The sequence below is a fragment of the Fulmarus glacialis genome, unplaced genomic scaffold, assembly GCF_000690835.1.
Source record: "Fulmarus glacialis isolate BGI_N327 unplaced genomic scaffold, ASM69083v1 scaffold4064, whole genome shotgun sequence".
NCBI lineage: Eukaryota > Metazoa > Chordata > Aves > Procellariiformes > Procellariidae > Fulmarus > Fulmarus glacialis.
The window spans coordinates 5,723-25,761 of NW_009209770.1; the positions used below are offsets into that span (position 1 = coordinate 5,723).

Sequence of the window (20,039 nt, forward strand, 5' to 3'; positions counted from 1 at the left end):
TGTGTTCCATTTTCATACTCCTTTTAGTATCAGCATACTCCTTTAGTATTAGCATTTCTTGAAGCTACAAAATTGACAAATCTAGTGGTCATTTATTATTAGAAGCCATTATTGTTGAAGGATTCTTCTTGCTGCGCTGTCCTTATGTCTCAGAGTTGACCAGTAATTAAAGTACTGAAATAAATAATGTTAAACTTGACAAGAATTTCAAAAGTAAGGTAAACCCAGAATTAGAATGTAAAATATGTAATCTTATTGCAGTCCCCTTTGGCATATATGTTACACGTGATCTTAAATTACATGATAAATTTTTTTTTTAACGTATCATTGAGTGCCCAGATCTGACAATGCTCAGGGCGTGATTTAAGATTATGCAGTGAGTTGATTGTCTGTAACACCTACATCTGATTTGCTGCAGGAATTGTAGGATCAATAAAGTAGGAGGTTGCAGCAAGTATGTAAACCACTTGAATGCTATTATGCAAATGAATTTCAAATGAATTTTTTTTGTGGACGATCATTCACTTTTACTCCACAGCTGGTGGGCATGAACCTCAAGATTGTGAAACTGATCTTGTGGCAGCATCTCAGGCAGGGACTCACAACATACTGAAGTAACAGGCTGCCCAGGGAAGTGGGGGAGTCACCATCCCTGGAAGTATTTAAAAGACGTGTAGATGAGGCGCTTAGGGACATGGTTTAGTGGGCATGGTGGTGTTGGGTTGACGGTTGGACTTGATGATCTTAGAGGTCTTTTCCAACCTTAATGATTCTATGATTCTAAGTATGTAGTCATGTCTCCCACCTGAGGGCATAAAAAGTGAAGACATTCCTTATTTCTTTCATATGATGAACAGCAGTAAGCAGCTGGACACTGTAAGGGCTTCAGTGTGCACTGTTAATTAATGCTAGATAACAGCTCTTTTTTGTCAGCCGAGGCAAGATTTATTTGATGATATGCTAATTCCCCCAGCGTGCATGCACCTATCTTTTACATGACTGATGTGGGGTACTAATTATATGTAAAGATAAAGCTTTTGCACCTGCCCTTTGAGTGAATTAGCCACAAAAATTGTAAATGACAATTTAGAGTATTATTGCAACCCTAACCTTTCTGGTTTGATTTTTTACTCACTTCAGTGGGAATTAGCTATGGCTTTAAATACTGTAGTTATTTCACTAGCAGACAAACGAGAAGTCATAGTCTTTCCTTGTGAATTCAGTATTTTAAGTAACAGTTGAAAAAATACGGCTGATTTATAGCGATGTCTTTCCTGTCTTTGTGATCCCTGTTCCTGTGGCTGGTTAGTTGACTGGTAGGTCAGGGTAGCTTTCTCCTTGGGAAAGTCAGTTTGGGGCAGGGTCAGAATTCATGGCACTGTGAAAGGCCAAGACACAGTGTGTTCGATTTTTTTAGTAACTTCCACCTGAAGTGGAAATGTGTAAGCTTTCATTAATATTTATCTTTAAAATGTAAATGCTTAATATAATAAGATACAGATTAGATAAGCATACATACTTAAGAGTATAGATTAGACCATAAGGAAAAAAGTAATTTATTTTACAAACATATTTGAATTCTCACTATAGAAACATCTTAAAAATGTGATAAGTAGCTATCCAAAATTACTTCCTTTATGCTGTAGGATCAGTAGGATTGCATTGGTACAGAAATATATATAAAGAAGAGGAACAGATTCGTAATAGTCATAGTTATCAGCAACATAAAACAATCACTAATTTGTTACTGGTATCAGATACTCTGAAATCCTGACTTTTGATCCATTTTGCATATTAAGTTGTTATTATTAATAAAAATTAAAATTATTTTTATGACTTTTTAGTGAATTAGCCTATCATTAAATAGTATTACACAGACTGAATTTCACAATCTGTGTTAAAATAGTTACTGACTGATAAGACTGAAGAATATTGTAAATGTTATGTCACTTACATACTGCATTTTTCTGAATGAATTTTGACTGCTTCAGGTTTATAACTGTTAATTCCTGTCATTTGTCCAAGTCCAAATACTGTCAAGCTGATAAAAACAAGTTGTGCACAGTGAAGGATAGATTTAAAATTCAGATTGTTGAGCAGCCTTGCTCAACAAGAGCAAGTACTTGATGAGTACTTGCCTAACTAGTGACCTGTTGATAGTACTTGCTGCAAAACGTATGTGTGCATGAATGTAGCATTTTTGAGAAAAAGTGTTTAAATACGAACAGAATCATGCTTGTTGAAGTTGACAGTGAAATATCAGTATGCAGAAGTAATCACTAGTCCTACAAAATATTAAATGTCATAATTTTTTTGCATAGAACATAATATCTTGGCACTCAAAGAATGGCTGTAGACCTTATACTTGCACTCGATAAAAATCTTATGTGAGTTTATAATCTACAGCTATTCCTATTAGAGGTGTTTGTAATACGCTGTCAGAACCTGATGTAGCTTTCTGAAATGCTGCATCTGTGTTTAAAAAAACAAAACTTTGGAGGACTGATTTTAAAATTTTGTTTAAATTTGTGCAAATGTACCCAGATAAGCAAGATGCAAGGAATATGGAAATCCTATTTGCACTTCTGCACACAGTTCTGGCACAGTTTAGAATCAATGCTCACCTCCTAATGTAAAATGAAATAAATTAATCCAGTGTCTTCATCTGCTTTGCTGTTGTGGTTATTTACAATATTTCTATTCTTACACTTTTAAAAATTATGTAATAAATTTAATGCCACAAGGGTGGCTTGCTGTCTTACTAATTTTGTATACCTTCATTTTTCTAAAAGTTTTAAACTTTAGATATTTACAATTTTAGTCTTAGGTTTACTGAAAATTTAACAAAACAGTAAAAAGTTGAGAGAGTTGCAGGTATCTGGCAAATCCACATCAGTCCCTATATTTTGATGACCTAATGTTGAGGTACCCAAAGAAGCTGCTTCTGTTCTTCTCAGTAAAAGCTAAGCATTTCCCCTGCAAGTTTTTTTCCCTTCAGTATTTCTGCAAATGGAAAGAAGTTGCTATTTGCTTATGGATTGTGTTCCAAATGAAAATCCTTGTACTTTTTACCTTTGTCTAGTTTTGGTTGTTTTGTGATTTTTAGGATTTTTTAAATCGCTGCATTCAGTGTAATGAATTTTTTTTTGTTGTTTTTGACAGAAAAATGTTCCCAAAGTTTGGAAAGTTTGTTTCTCTCAAAATCATCTATTGCAGTGTTTCAGGATTCTTTTTCGTGGGGGTTTCTCCAAAAGTTTAAGGTATAAATTAATTTCAAGCATTCTTAGATCTGTTGTTATCAAACAAATAAGTTGCACATTCTGCAAGTACAAAAATGCAAGTGTTTCTACTGATTAAGCTCAACTGCATCAATGTAGGTCCAAGACTAACTTTTCATGTAACTTTAAAGAGCAGTAGCTGAACATATGAAGAACTGATTTAGTTAGCAGGTTTATATTATGAAGCTTGAAATAAACCTTTAGGTCAAACTGACTGTTTATTTTACTCTGCTTACTTTGTGAAATGGTGCTAGGTTTTATAAAAGGTATGAGTTTGGAATATTTAGGTTAAGAACATAAATGAAAAGTGTATGGCTTCTGTTACCTCAGGTGATCACTATGTTCTTTATTAAGAAGAGAAGGAAAAATACTCATGTGGCAGGAGACTGTGATTATGTACACTGGCTTTGATTTGGTACAGCACTTAGATTCTATATTAATTGTTGGCTGATAGACTTAACATGTGATTCAAATAATGTGTGTTCTTAAGTGCTATTCTGAATCAGGAACTACTCCAATATACTAAAAAAAAAAATCTATTAATACATTTAGAAGAACAACATATTGGAGTAAGAGGTGGAACTAATTTAAGAATATGTGTTTCAGTGGTATTCCTTTGTGTTGTCAATGCCTTACATCATAAGATAGATAAACATTTAATAATGTCACGCATCAGTATATTAGCACACAACTCTATCTGAATTTGTGCTGATGCCTTTTTCATGATTTTTTCCCCTTTGAAGCCTAACCAAGGAGATCAAGACCACTTGTTTGACAGAATTACAGATTTTGTGGCACATTTTCTTTTTGTTCCCAGGGATGCTAAAAATGTTTTTTTCAGGTAACAGTACAATTAGCTTTTTCAGTGATATATGGGTAGATGCTGTATTTCAGCTCATAAAAGTATTAACATGTCACATAAACATAAATTTACATGTATCCAGATTGGCAGCATTTGGCTCCAAAAGAGAGCTGGAAGCACATGCATGTAAGTACCAGAGAAAGAACAATCAGAAATTATGAGGAGAAGTTAGAAATTATCATGGGAATCAGAAGTGACTTTTTTTTTGGCTCATATAATGTGTGATTAGTAAAATTTAATGATAATATTAAAAGATATGATTTTAAGAAAAACGTCATTTTTCATTGAATGTAATGATTAGTTAAATATTAACAAATAATGCTTTATTCTGCATCCTAATTTTAACCCTAAGTGACTTGTTCAAAGTATGTAATTTGTTGAAATTTGTTGAAATTTGTTCAGGCTTAACTGGGAACTTTGACTTACACGTTGATTAAGCAAATTTTTGAGAAGTGAATTCCTCTATTGTTGATACAGTTGCCTAATGTTTCACACAAATAATAAAAGGTTGTACTAGTGGTTTTTTTTTTATCAGAATGGCTTTGCAATTACTACAGTTCACTTGAATATGTTTACATTAACTAAAAAAAATTGAAATACGAAATCTCTTTTGTAGCCTTTTTAGATACAGTGGTATTCTTATTTTGGCAGGTATATCCTGATTGTTTGTCACAAGTCATTTATGTTGCTTTATATCAAGCATTTCCTGAATCTATTAAATGTTTTGATGATGATTTTAAGGACGGATTGGTAGACTTAATTTTTCAGTGGATATCAGGTACTGGTAGGTTTTTTTCCTTCTCCCTGAGGTATATTTTGTCCACACCACCAGATCTGCATTTCAGTGAGAATCTACTGGTTTTTCCCCTAGTAATTATATACATATATACACATACATGGAAAATTCAGTGGTAGGAATACTATTGAGAAAGCTGGCTTTCTCTACTCAATAATAATGATGATGATGATATCTTAATTCTGATTGTTGGTATATAAATATGGATAAATAGTTTAAAACACTAGCCTGGAAAGGAGACAAAGAATCTGAGTTGACTATCCATGGCATTATTTCACTTTAAGGAAAAATAAAACTGGATCTGACATTTCAAAATTTTTTTGGCAAAAGCATGTCAAACAAAGTATGTAACCTGCTTTAATTGTTAAACTGTGCTGTGTAGGTCTGTCCTGACAAACCTGTTTAGTATCCCACAGCTGACACAGTGGAGGCATACTGCATTCTAATTATTTATTTGTGTAACAAGATTAGCTGGGCTGGATCTCCCAGTGTTCAATAATGACAAAGTCTTACTGCAAATACAAGACAATGCAACCTGCTTGCATTTCTATCTTTCTGTCATGAATCATGCTAGGTCCAGTTTTGGAACTGTTCCTGTGTAAGATGACTGAGGATGAAGCTAGATTGGCATTTTTCAGTGGGATTTAATTATATATATTTCCCCATTAAATTAAGCTGTGATGTCACTCAGTGTTTAAAAGCTTATATGCCTCAGAATTTGAGTTGGTATCAGGATGATACTGAAAATAAAGTTGTATTTTTAAGGTTATATATAGGCTCTAATCCAGTCCAATCATTGCCTTATTGAGTGACTCTGTTCTGTAGTAGCTCTTTTAGCTGTAAAAGTACTTAACTATTGCAGAATTAGCCAGCAAGGATATAATCATACCCAGGGACATAACTTATAACTGAACTGATGAATGCAGATTTCATTTCAGTGCTTTCTTTGTGATACTGTGTGGGAGAAGTATTCTGGAAGAATCTATGGTAAAGACATAAATGCAGTCAGGAAGGAAGCCTTAAAATGCAGGCCCTACGCAAAACTGTACTAATTCCTGGAAAAGCTGCTGAACATAGTGAGGATTTTTTTTTTTTTTTTTTTTGTTAAAGCAAAAGACTAGGAGATCTTCCCAAGTAACTATTTATAGGTGGACTTGAAGGTATCTGTCTATAAAAAATGGTCACTTTGTATAAATATTCTTACAGAATTCAGACTGTACCTGTCCTAGAAGTTTCTATTGGAAGTAGTATTATATTACCATTAAATATCTGCATGTTTTAACAGTAACAGTTTATGATTTTTAGATTGTATATGTCATTTAATATCCATTCCAAAACTTAGATTTAGAGCAGATTTGTATCTTTAGTGCTCATTTATTTAGATTTCATGACAATGTGGATTTCATTATCTGGTATGTTGAAGCCGATTGACAAATGTAATAGAAATATGTTTTTGAAGTAGATATAAAATACAGAAATATTTTCTCAAAACCTTTCTCTGTGTCAGTCACTGTTTGTTGGGCAGAATTTTCTTTTTAGTTACAGACAGAGAAAATTGTATGTAGAAAAAGATCACCCTGAAAAATTTAATTTAGAGAAGGTTTACATACTTCAAAGTTATATATGCACCAAACTCTAAATGAGCCTTTAACTTGGAAGAGCTGGGTAAACCCACAGTATACTCTGTAATGTGTAACCACTATAAATAGATAATGGATAGAATTAACTGAAATTTAGTCAGACCAGAAAAAAATCCCAAGAAACTAGGAGACCACTGCTATGGCATAGATTCTGTATCTGCAGAAACTTACGGTTGGGAGCTATGCAAAATTCTACTGGAATGAATATTGAAAACCACTGAATAAAGTAAATTATGTATTGCTGCCAGAAAAATTCACAACCTCAACAAAACATATGCAAATGTATTAAATTACCAGAACTGGAACAACCACAAAGTAAGGATATTCACCCATGTGCAAAACCAAGCAGAAGCAGAAGGGAGATAGCAAAAACTGTCCTGGTTGACTTTAAGTATATGAATATAATTATTTCAGTTAACAGGCTTGGATCCCAAGCCTAAAGTTGACCATGGGCATAAAAATTTGCACATTGGAGACAGGAAAGAAAGCAATTTTAATTTCATTTGGGAAGATTCATAGGGTGATTTTCAAAATTAACATAAACATTTTTCTAAATTAAATTTTTTATTTTCAGGTCTAAACCCAAGGAAATGTGTATGGAAGAAATGGAATCTCGAAAGCTTTAAGGCTGCCACAGTAAATCATACCAGTAAAGATGCTACTGCTAACATACAAGCTGGTGCATCTGCCAGTTCTACAGCAGCCAGTAAGTCCTATAAATATTTTTAAACACATAATGCACATTACTTTATGCATTTTGGAATGAAACTTATAGTACATTGCAAAATCTAATTGTCAACATAAATTATTAGTAATATTTTCAGTTTGTTTTGCAAAAAATCAAAATGTTATAGCAATTAAAAATGAATTGTGGATTTTGATTGACTCTAAACATATGTCCTCCCAATATACTGATACTTCCATTTAATTAAGCTGTAAACAATATTACAAGGTATTTAAAGACACTGCTGATACTCCATCTAGTAAAATCTGATGGTTTCAATTTGTCAGTTCCTCTAATACTAATGAGAACTACGCTCTTTTCTACTCCTTTCTCTGGCACCTGGGTCCCATTTTCAGTATGTCTTGCATTCTAGGCTCTAACTTCTACCCCTTTGTCTTCCCTGTCCTGATGGATCACATCTTTGATTCTTCTTCTTTCATACTAGCATTCTGTTCTTCCTCATTGCCGCTATTTTAACATCTTTTCTCAAGCTTTTTGTGCTGATGTTTCTTCTAGCTTGCTCCCTTTCTGAATGTTATCCAACGTTTTGTTTCTTCAAGCTAGCCAGCTGCTTCTCTTTTCCCCCTGCCTGAAATTACTGTTCTCCTCCTAACAACTACAGCTATCATTTTATGCTACCAATCTTCTCTTACTCCTTTTTATTTTCCTTCTGCCCCAACCATAACCAAACAACTTTTCCCATCCTTGCCTTTTTTTTCCCCACCCTTTTTTCCATGGGCTCATAGCTTTTTCTGGATTTAGATCATTCCCCAGTCACCAAGGTAGGAAAACCTTATTTTTGTTGCAGAATAATTCAGAGGAAAATATCTGGGAGAAAACTCATAAATTTGCATCATAGGTGTCATTTAAGGCAGTGAAGTCTGTGATTCTTTGATTTTCCATTTTCTAGTGTATAACTGGCTATATAAAATAAGGGTATTCATTGCCAGTCTTAAAGGTAAGCTGAAGAATTATTTTAGAAATTCTTTAGTGATGGAATCTACCTGAATGGGAAAAGATATCTCTGTGCAAATTTTCAAGGCTACTCACCCTGCTCTGTTGATAACAGTCTTCCCACTCCCCAGCCCCTACCGTTTTCAATTATGTCACTCTGACATGTTTTCTCTACAGTTACATTAAATGCTTAGGAAAAGATAGAGGGTTGTCTCTTGTATCTGTTAATGTTAAGGAGAGAAGGCTTGGAACATGCTGTACTCAGGAAATCCTGAATTAGTGAAGAACTGCAGACATGTCAGAGGAAGGGAAGTGTTCTGGCGTGTGCCATGATTCCCACAAAGCTTTCTCTTGTAATGTAGATGTAAGAGAACTGCGTGGGTTTTTCCCAGTGGAACAGGCTATCTAAGCAAAGAAGAGAGTTGCTCTTGAGACCTAGCTGAAGGCTTTGGTCTCTGCAAATGAATACAGCTTTGTAGAATTCTTGTATGGATGGGCTATGCACATCTGTGGCTTAATAGAGTGAACTATCTTACTGTCATTATGTATTGCCTGTTAGCTTTCCTGAATAATTTTTCATTTTTACTTTAGTATTTCTTTTCAAGTACAATTAAAAAAATGAAATGTGGTTTCTTTAAAGTTGAAAGTCAGTGTTACTCTTATCAAGTTACAGTCTTGAAAGGAAATTCTTGTTTACAGAATCCATTTTTTGTGTGTTGGTCAGTTTGCAGTGCAGTTTTTAGAAACAGAAATGTATCTATGTTTTTGAACAGAGGAACATTTGGGATTAAAAAATAATGTGCTTTTACAAAACCTAAAACCAGTGGAAACATTTGCATGATTTTTATAAATTCCAATGGTTTTGTTCTGGTATAATCATATTTCCTTTTGGATCTTGGTCATTGTAGTACTTCACTAGTATATGAAAACAAGAATATGAAACTGAGTAGAAAGTGATTATTTGTGAAGCAGGTTCAGTAAATCACGTCAGCTGTTGATTATAATAACACTTCTAACCTAACTGAGTCTGTTTTAATGACAGTAATTTCTGAAGTCACTGTATCTATTGTTATCTTAATGTTTCTCTCCAAGATATAATGACTTGGTTTTTTTCTATGACAATAAAAGGGAGAAGACTTACTATTTTAGCTCTTCCTCTTAATATCCTATTCTGTGATCTACCTTATTGCTTTAGGCTTGCAGGATGCTCACAGTTTTGTTCAATAATTATTTGTTCTCTTTTATGACCACTGAGAAATTAGTTGCTTGTCCAGATCCACTTTGGTGCCTAGTTTTCGGTGAAATCAGTAGGAATAGGGTGTATAGGCAAGTTAGCTGTCATATTAACATGTCCTGTCTTACACAAGAATTGAGTGTCCATGGTTTCTAAATGTTCCCTTTCGTCTAAAGGTCTCATCCGGTGTTCCTGTATTGTGCAATAATATCACAGCAACTCATACAGACATAAACAAGCTAACCTTGTTAGCTAGCTCAAGCAGAGGTAACAAACTATGACAGTATGGTGTCCTGTAGCAATAGAAGTTACTGTAAGTGTGGGTATAAACAGCTACACGTCCTCTGCTGACCTGTGCCCTATTGTGATTAGCCTTGTAATTTAAAGCTAGTTTGGGTGTATGTTTAATGTTTTAGCAGCACGTACCAGACTCGAACTTCTTTTTCTTACTTATTGAATAGGACATTGAAAGTGGCTTGCTTAAAGTTATATAAGAAATCTGTAGCAGAACCAGGTTTCAAAGGCCAGTAGATGAACCATGAAAACTCAGCAGTCACTAGTTGATGACTTGATTTTTGTCCATCACAACTGGTGCTGTCCAAGGTAATAGTAAATTGTGTTTATGCTTAGTTGTAATTGTAAAGGGAGTCGGTCCTGAATTCTGATTAAAATTATACCACATAACATTATTATTATAAAAACATTTCTAGTGGTAATAAAGATATTAGTGAATTAGTTGGAAGAATAGGGGGGTGATTCTTCCCCTCTACTCAGCACTGGTGATGACACACCTGGAGTACTGTGGTCAGTTCTGGACTCCTTAGTACAAGAGAGACATAGACATACTGGAGAGAGTCCAATGAAGGGCCACGAAGATGATTGAGGGACTGGTGCATCTCTCCCGTGAGGAAAGGCTGAGAGAGATGGGACTGTTCAGCCTGGAGAAGAGAAGGCTCGGGGGGGATTTTATCGATATATATAAATACCTGAAGGGAGGGTGCAAGCAGGGCTGAACCAGGCTCTTTCCAGTGGTGCTCAGTGACAGGACAAGAGGCAATGGGTACAAACTGAAAGGCAGGAGGTTCCATCTGAACACCTGGAAACACTTTTTTACTATGAGGGTGACTGAACCCTGGCACAGGTTGCGCAGAGAGGTGGTGGAGTCTCTCTCCTTGGAGATATTAAAAAAACTTCTGGACATAGTCTTGGGCAACTGGCTCCAGGAGGTGGCTCTGCTTGAGTAGGGGGATTGGACCAGATGACCTCCAGAGGTCCCTTCCAACCTCAACCATTCTGTGATTCTGTGAATAAAGTGAGACAGAGATTCTTTTAAATAAAGGTAGGACAATGATACATCTTCAGTTCGGGTTCTTCTCTTCGGGAAGAGGGATATAGGCTAGAAATAGTGCCTCTGCTGCTGTATAAAACCAGAAATACATAAGTAAGACATTACATAAGGATTTGCATGAGTTGTTCAGTTAATATCACACCATAGGTATGTCAGTCCATTGTTGGCACATGGTCAGAAAACAGAGGTGCAAGCCAATAAAGACTGGTCTGTAGAATGAGTTGTTTTCAGTGTTTACTTTGCAAAGCTAGAAAAAGATTTTTTTGTGTTTTAGTCTTGCAAAATTCTGAACATCCAAGTGACACAAATGCTTCCTAATTTCACAGACTCTCTTAGCTCCAGAAAGAGCTTATTCTACAGAGGACTGAGCCCCTAAAATTGACCAGCCTAACTCCTCAAAGATGGGGAAGCTGTTGATATGTGCAAAGTAAACTTGTAATGAGTTTCACAAAGCTGTCTGGGTACTAGGTAAGGCAAATACCTAGTTTCGTAATGTAGCTGAGCACACTAGATATCTACTTCCTGTTGAAATCTGTTGAACTTTGGCAGCCTACTTAACCTGACACCTTCAAGTTTTCACTAGGTACCAATATTCACCTTTTAGGTACCTGGTATCCTTTGAGATCTGTACTTCATTGAAGAATGCTCAGTGTTCAGATCTTTAACCATCTTCACTAAAACACTATTTTAGAAATGATATTAAAAGTAAGGATTCTTATTTGATATTGGACTTCAGTCTAAAAACACTGTAACCTTTATGTGACAAGTTTATGCATCTTCATTCAAATTCCTCTGCTTTTCTGGTTAGCACTGAAGGAAAACAGTTTATTCTCATGAGGAAGTAATTTCCTCTGAAATGAGTTCTTTTTTTTCCCCTCTGTGTTAAGAGTCAATCTTTTCAAGTGCCAGGCCTCTAAGTAAAAGAGTTTTCTTAATGAAACAACCCATCTTGGTAAGTTAGGATCTGCCTTTCAAACAGAATTGAAGAAAATCTCCCATTTTAGGTCTGGAATGTAACCAGTTATAGAATTTCAGTGTCTGGAATGCTTGAGATTTACAAGCTAGCTTTCCTCAGCCAGGTATTATGAAGTTATTTACAGAGCTCAAATTTTAACACTTGGTAGTTTTAATACTATATGTGGGGGTTTTTTTGCCAATTTTTATAATTAAATTCTGCAGTTGTATTTTATGTAAGACTATAAATTTTGATGTATGGTGTTAAAAAGCTTTTTTAGAGATTTTGCTGTGTGAATATCATTAAAGTTAATATAAATGTCATGTTAAAAACCTCATGCAACTCCTTGAATATTTTCCCATCTAAGTTTCTGCTTTAAAGACAGTCCTAATATTCAAAATTATTCTAACAGCACAGAGAAGTTAGCATTTTTTTCTGCTAGTAAATTCACCTTCTCCCCTGTTTTAAGTAAAGATGATTTAAATAACTGTTACGTTTTAAAACTCATCCAGTGATGTAAGCAGTTGAATTTCTTTTTTTTTGTTATTGACGGGTGATAGTAGTATGCGACTCTCTTCTGAGAGGTACGGAGGCACCCATTTGCCGATCTGATGCGCTCTCTAGAGAGGTGCGCTGGGGGCTCATATCAGGGATGTCACTGAGAGGCTACCAAGACTCGTACAATCCACTGACTATTATCCGCTGCTGCTGTTTCATGTGGGCACCAGTGATACAGCCAGGAGCAGCCTGAGGACTATCAAAAAGGATTACAGAGCCATGGGAACGACGGTAAGGGACTCTGGAGAGCAAGTAGTTTTTTCATCAAACCTCCTGGTCAAAGGGAGGGGGTTTGAAAGGACCAGTCGAATCTGGCAAATCAACAAATGGTTACAGGGCTGGTGCCACAGCCAGGGGTTCAGCTACTTAGTCCATGAGACTCATTTTGAGAAACCTGGTCTGCTGGGGGCTGATGGGGTCCATCTGTCGGAGAAGGGGAAGAGTATGCTTGGTCATATGCTTGCCAAGCTGGTGAAGAGGGCTTTAAACTCAGGTAGCCAGGGGAGGGGAACCTCAATCCATCCCACTCCTACTAGTTTGATGCCAGTGCCAGCAATAGATGCCCAGAGCCTGGAGAAAGATCACAGGTCAGCAGGAGAGCACCTGAAGAGCAGTACAAAGGAGAGCAGCACAGAGGACCCCCAGCCAGTAAGACAGCTTCGTTGGGGGCCCAACTTAAATGCCTCTATGCAAATGCACATAGCATGGGGAATAAACAAGAGGAGTTAGACACGTGCGCACGCCTGCAGGGCTGTGATCCTATTGGCATCACGGATACATATTGGGATGGCTCCTATGATTGGAGTGTTGGAATGGGAGGACACAGGCTCTTTAGGAAGGACAGGCAGGGGAGACAAGACAATAAGTCTTGTCTTACTGATAATGATGGTAATACAGTGATCCATTAGATAAAGCATATAGCAGTAAGGGTTAATTACCATTGGGGTTCAGGAATTGTTTGACTGTATTCCTATATTCTTGAATTACATAATCAAAAGATCTTTAGAAGAGCTTGTCTGTATCTGGATTTAATTTTAAGCTTTTTTGGCATATATATTCATATATTAATATGCATATTCACATTTTGATTCAAACTTCAGTAAAGTTTTTAAGCACAATCAATCTTAATGGGATTTTGTTCTTTTAATTTTTATTTCAAAGCTTCCAACTAACCTAGTTTAGATCTAGAAACTTTTGCTAGTATGTTAATGTTGATCATGAGTGTGAATTTTGTTTCAGTGTTTACATATTACAGAAAGTAGTGCAGTTATCAGCAAAAAAGTTTCTTTGATAGTACAGTCTATTTTGTTCAGTGAACAAGTAATAGATAAACTAGCAAAAGCACAGTGAAGGTTTACTGATATAGCTGTATTGACAAATTTTTCTGCATAGACGTGTTTATATCTACACTTTGATGTTTGTTATTAGCAAGTCAAAAATCATAAATTATTTCCAAATTATAGTATTTGTTAAGCAAGTATTTTTTTAAAAAAGAAATATTTGTTAAAGATAATTGTTGCCGTTTTCTGAGAGTGCTGTTGTAAAGGAAGTGTCTCATGTAGGAAAAAATGGTTGACTCTAGACACTTGTAATGGAAAGTAGAGCATTTAAGACCATTAGGAATTAACTTGACTCCGTCCCAGTCATCTAGCAGCTGTTTTAGCTAATTTTTTGGTGATCTTTACCTAAGCGCAATTATCACAATGCCGAGAAGACTTATAGGCAAACTGAACAGAATGAAATGATATAATGCATTAGTCATGTAGGGCTTAGTTGAACACTTTAATAGCTAGAAAATTAAGATGTCTTTTCTTCATCAGGTCACATTGATTTTGGCTGAAGTTTCAAACTATCATATAGGCTCTTACATATTTCTATATCTGTAAGTATAGGTTCTACCATCTGAGGATTAATTCCAGTACCTGCTGGAACTGTAACCTTCTTTTACCTGGTGTAACTCTGAGCATGTTATTAAATTCAATTAGCAAGAGTATGTGGCAAAGATGTTTTACATTTTTGCATTGTTTCTTTTGAGATGTCCATTGTGCGATTTGCTGCAGGCTGTCATTTTTGTCTGCCATCCAATGTATGTTGGCAAGAGGGTTGTGTACTAGTCTTTGTGTCTGGTCACAGAAAAAAAATTCGTGCATCTCAGCCAGACCATTTTGTTATTCCTTTAGAATTAAAAGCATATGAAACAGATGCAGCTTAATAAGTATTTTTTTTTATAAATAACATTTAAATAACTTAGAACAATAAAGTTCAAATACAACTTAAAATAAAGTTTAATGCTGTAACAACAGAAAAAGCATGTATAAGGATGGAAAACAATATTGAAAGCTGTATGCCCTAACAGGAATTATACAAAAGATAGGATATGTTACATAAAAAACCTTAATATGTCTGAATTTTTGCTTCATCGTTATATAAAATGTTAATTTGTGAAAAGTGAGATGAAGTACATTATTTATTCCTATTCTTATTTTACATACACTATTTGAAACATCTTTTAGAGCAGCATTAGGTATTTGTTTCATTAATAGATAGGAACATTTTGTAGTAGAGTAAACTTAATTTTTCCAAACTAACTCTTTTATCTGAATACAACAATAAACATTTACAAGATTATATATTTTTTTCTGATCATATAGTTTATGTATAGGATATCAGTTTCTTGGGGGAAGTATTTAAAATACTGCTCAGCCTCCACATTTACTATTGACTTGATAATCTGACAACTCATTCCAGCAGCCTTAAAGTCTGACATATTTTACACAACATTATCATCTGCTTATTATTATTATAGCAGCCATATTTAAGAAGCAGATAGGTTTTTTTAAATAAAATATTATCAGATAATCAAGTAATGACTTATTCTTCAGGGTAAATTAATTTAAGAAACTACCCAGTTACAATGACTAAGATAATGATTGTACAACTCTTTAGAATTTTTTACAACTTTTAGTTAGTAAATCTGGTTTTGTGTATATTTTCAAATCTTTTTCATGTAGTCTCTTAAAAATAAACATAAATGCGCAAGTCCAGCTTGTTCAGTTTCTCAGTAGTATTCCAGCCTCTCTTGATATCTTGTCAAATAGTCTTCTTAAAAATAATCTTCCTGCTGGAACTAGTTCTTTATAGATCATTTGTGATTAGGATATTGCCAGAGGAAGAAAGTGGGATGCTCTGTGTTCTTTCTTTGTTTTTTTGCCTTTCATGGGGACCCCTTTGTGGTTTAATGTAACAAACATCTCCTTTCCTTTGTGTGTCCATTTTGCAGAAGCATAGGTATTATAATGGTTTTCTTCAATCAGTTCTATGAAGTTGCAGTCCTCATTGCATACTTTCTGTTGAGAGTAAATAATAAAATAGACTAAAGTAAGTACAAGTGTTTTTTTAAAATACTTAGATTAGGGAATATGGAAGAAGAATATACATTATAAACCCCACATATTAATATTTTTAATAAACAAATTTGACTTCTGACATCTGAGTATTGAATATTTTAGCTTTGTCTATTCCCCCTTAGTATTCCACATTTTAAAAAAATATAAGCTCTAATCACTGAATTTATTAAATGGACATGAAAGTCTAGTATGGGGTGTATGGGATAAGTACTGGATACATTTTAATTTGTTAGGAATCTATTTTATACAAACTATACAGGTGCTACATCTAAAAATACATATCTTTAAGATTGTACGTGGTGATTGTACACACAAGAGAAGTTTGCATCCATACCTTTCCATAGAGTCTTCCTGACTTGTTCATTGCCAGAAAGTATTCACTTTCCACTCCTTTGATTGCCACTATTCCAACTGCCACTGTTCGGATTTCTAGAATACCTGCAAAGGCACACAGTAAGGGCTGTAAAATGGTTGTTCGTTCTCCAGTCACCTTAGAAGGTTTAGTTGAACTAATATTCTGTAATACTTCTGTGTTTATTGAAAATCTGCAGCAATCGTTCTTAGAAAACAGAAAAATTATGTATTTATTCATGTGAAGAAAGGACTAAACTTTAAAAATAGTCTGTATGTGATCATGTCTGCACACAGCCACTTAAAAAATTGTATGGTGATAATTTTTAAGTATATACTGAAGTTGCGACGTTAGTGTAAGTAATTTTTCTATTTTCAAAGAATCAGTGTATCTTAGAATTTATCAGGCTTAGGGTTTCATTTGGAAGAATTATATACATAGCCATCAAGGTTCACAGAATTTGTGTAAAGCCTTTATTTTGAAGACTTCTGTAGCAGTATCATCTCCTTGAAAGTGTGTAAACCTTAGAACTTGCGAGTGATAGAAAACAGACCACAACGTCTTAAATAAGATAAAGTATTTGCTTGACCTTTGTATGCTTTTATGACTGATCAGAGCTGTAAAGATATGTGTATTTGAAAATCATTAAAAGCTGCTCTGAGAACTTACTTATTCAAACCCAGAAAACATTTAGAGTTGTTTTCTATAAATTACTTTATTTTCATCTCACTGATGTATATCTGCAATAACTTTCTGTAGTCGCTGTGATACATTTAATTTACCTGCAACATAAAAAATATTCTTATGTTAATAAAAAAAAAAACCCTGAGCAAAGGCAGGAGGATGGTGCAAGTTATTAAGGAACACCAGGTTGTTTTCAAGCTTAAATATTATTATTGTTGTTTTAAGCAATAGTTTAGAGTTATACTTCTGAGTTTGAGCTGTTTTCTTCCATATTGAGTCACCTACAGAACTGTGTGCAGTAGCATCTGTACTGTGACTCGTTCTCCAAAATGGGGTCTTTCAAAGCCCGCCAACTCTAGGCAAATTCCAACAGCTAAGCATGGGGGAGACAAGTGAGTCAGGGGGAGAGAGAGGCTTGTGTTAGATTGTCACCTGAAAGATGACCTTCTTCTCGAACAAAACATTCCTTTTTTTCTCTCTCAAGTTTGTATTGACTTTTCACAGCCACCACACATGATAATAATTTTTCATTAGTGTTTTTTTTAGAAAGGCATTAAATATCTATGATATTTCTCCTTCCCTGTACTTTTTTAATATCCTGATGTCTTTTGCTTTCTTTACTGTTCTGTTTTGCTTTCTTCCTTGGTATTACTGATGTATCAGTCTTAGCCTGTATTGCTTGCTTTTTTCTTCCTATTTTCCCTACCAGTAGATCAGTTACCTCTTCTCATGGTATGTTCCCTGCTGGGCGTTCATCTCTGAACACTTATATTTCTGTACTTCTCTATAATGCTAAGCCAACTTTAAGTAAATCTTTTAGAATTCTTTGACAAGTTCCACTCTGCTGCAGGCCTAGCAACAATTCTTACAAAGGGTAATTTCTAACTGAAAGTTACAAAAATTGTATTAACTTTCATTTAAATTTCACTTTAGAAAAACCACAGTGAGGCTGAAAAACAGATGAACATCTGCATCTAGCCAAACAAAGAACATAACAGTGGAAGGGATCTCTGGGTCATCAAGTCCAGTGCTCTGCTAGCCTGGGAATTGCATCAGATAATTCTCTTTTCATAAACTTTGCCAATACTAAATTGGAGTTGTTATTTCTTTGCCCCCAGTGTTTCCGCCGAAGGCTGTTCCAGAGTTTGATTTATTTTAATGGCTAGAGACTCTGTAGTAATTTGCAATCTGCATTTTTTCAGCGACAGCTTATATCCATTTGTTCTTTTGCCTGTACTGGCCATTAACTTAAGGAGAGTTTTTAAAAAAAATCTATGTTTGAGTTTTCTATTTATACAGAATTAAAAAAATGAAAGATTCAAAATGACTTTTTAAGACAAGTCATGCTAATAGGAATTGAGATTTCCTTGAGTAAGCTGATGTTGACTGAAGTTACAGTAGTAAAAATATTACTACTATTAAAAAGGAAATGCCAAAAGCTTTTGTCCAAGGCAATATTATTATTAGAATTTTTACTTTTTTTTTTAGCTTGGTTTTTTTCTGAATTAGATGGTGACATTCATACTAACTTGTAGGAATTATTTTATTTTGGTTTTGGGTACTTGTTTTTCTACTTTATTCTCAGTTGAGACGTAAATGTCTTTCATGTGGAAACTTTACACCATCCATATAGAATTTGGTATAGGATAGAAATTTGGGATATAAAAATATTTTATAAGCCTCCTGTATAGCAAATCTGAATGGCAAAATAAAATGTTATTTATCAAAGTTATATTCTAATTATAATTACAAGGGCACTACATGTGATAGATTTATCGTATTTGGATCTTTGAATGGTTTTTCATTTTATTTGTTCAAATCCTATTGTGCATAAAAAGCAATGCATTTTAATTAAAGACAGATAATTTGAGATTCATAAATTGTTATGCATGTTCAGTACTATTTGCTATATTATTATGTGCTTTTCACAATTTTAAGCAATTATTAGGGCTAGCTCTCACATAAATAACATTTGACATCCTGAGGTGATATGAAATCCAAAGAAAGTTTTAGGTCTTTGAATGGCTCTTTGCTAAAGATACTCTGTGCATCTCTCCATAAAGTTTAGTGAGGGAACACCACATGAACCCTCCAATAACTATGTCACATTAAAAATGTTGTAATATTCACAATGTTAAAGAGAAAGAAAAAAAAAAAACCACAGAGAGTTCAGTGGAAATAGTGCTTGTGTATTCTTGATTCTTTGCTCAGAACATGTCTATCTTCTCAGAATTAAATGGCCTATCATATGCATGTGCTCGTTTTTCTGTTCCCAGTTCTAGATCATGTCTCATCTGTTCTGATGTGTCTTAACATATCCCCAAAGGAGAAACAAAGCATGGATTTTTCCCTTTTTAGCAAAGCATTTATTTGATTTAGGTCTCTGAGACAGCATCTCACATGCACTTTTGTATTTGATGTGTGATTCATCACTGAGTTCCTCTCTCGATTTTAAGGCATATGACACAAGTTCCTTAAGCAATAAGACAGCATACTGTAAACTCTCTTCTCTTCTTCTGGAGGCTGTGCCTCAGTAATTCTTCTGTTCATTTCAGAAATGTAGCATTGCTGCAATTCACTGCATATTTTTTTCTTTAAATTAAATAAATTATATAGGAAATGGAAACACTATTTTTAGCAAACTGGGAAAAGTAAGACTTTACTGTGTAGTTAGAACTGTGATAGCTGATTTTAGCTGAGAATTTGTTTTATGATCTTTCAGTATATAGACTTTTGTATGGAACTCGCTTGTTTTATTAATCACAAAATGTCATGTATATACATGAATTTAAAATTTTTTCCTTTATATACAGAAACTATGGAAAGAGACTATTAAGGTTGATAAGTCATACACTGAAAGTTTATTGGTTTATCAATGTCAGCACTGCAGTTGTATTACATGCTTAAATTTACTAAACAATATCAGAGGTCTCTCACAGACCAGGAAGAGTGATTTCTGAGTAATATTCAATTTAATACACACAGAGATTTCAGTACTTTAACTGTTTTACAAGGTGCTTCTGAACATACAAGTTTTATAAGATGACCAGCTTTTTCCTGCACACCTATTATGCGCTGCATAATTCTCAAAGCACAAGTTCTTTGATGAACTAGTTAATGGAATCTTTAACACTTATAAACAACATAATCTCACTGTGAAAACATCTAAACTACTTTTCTATTTTTTTAATGCTCAGCTTGACACATAAACACTCAACACAAACTTTGCGCTTAAAGAGACATGTGG

The 20,039-nt window shown here is 34.6% G+C and overlaps 1 protein-coding gene across 1 annotated transcript; it reads right to left on the minus strand.

Annotated features, from left to right (window-relative positions):
* Window positions 1-15,501: 15,501 nt before the first annotated feature.
* Window positions 15,502-16,194, minus strand: LOC104069450 (fibroblast growth factor 7-like; the record flags this gene model as incomplete). The annotated part of the gene is made up of 2 exons (XM_009576926.1): window positions 15,502-15,696; window positions 16,091-16,194. Coding segments are annotated over 2 exons (299 nt in total), but the record flags the coding sequence as incomplete, so codon positions are not given.
* Window positions 16,195-20,039: the final 3,845 nt, after the last annotated feature.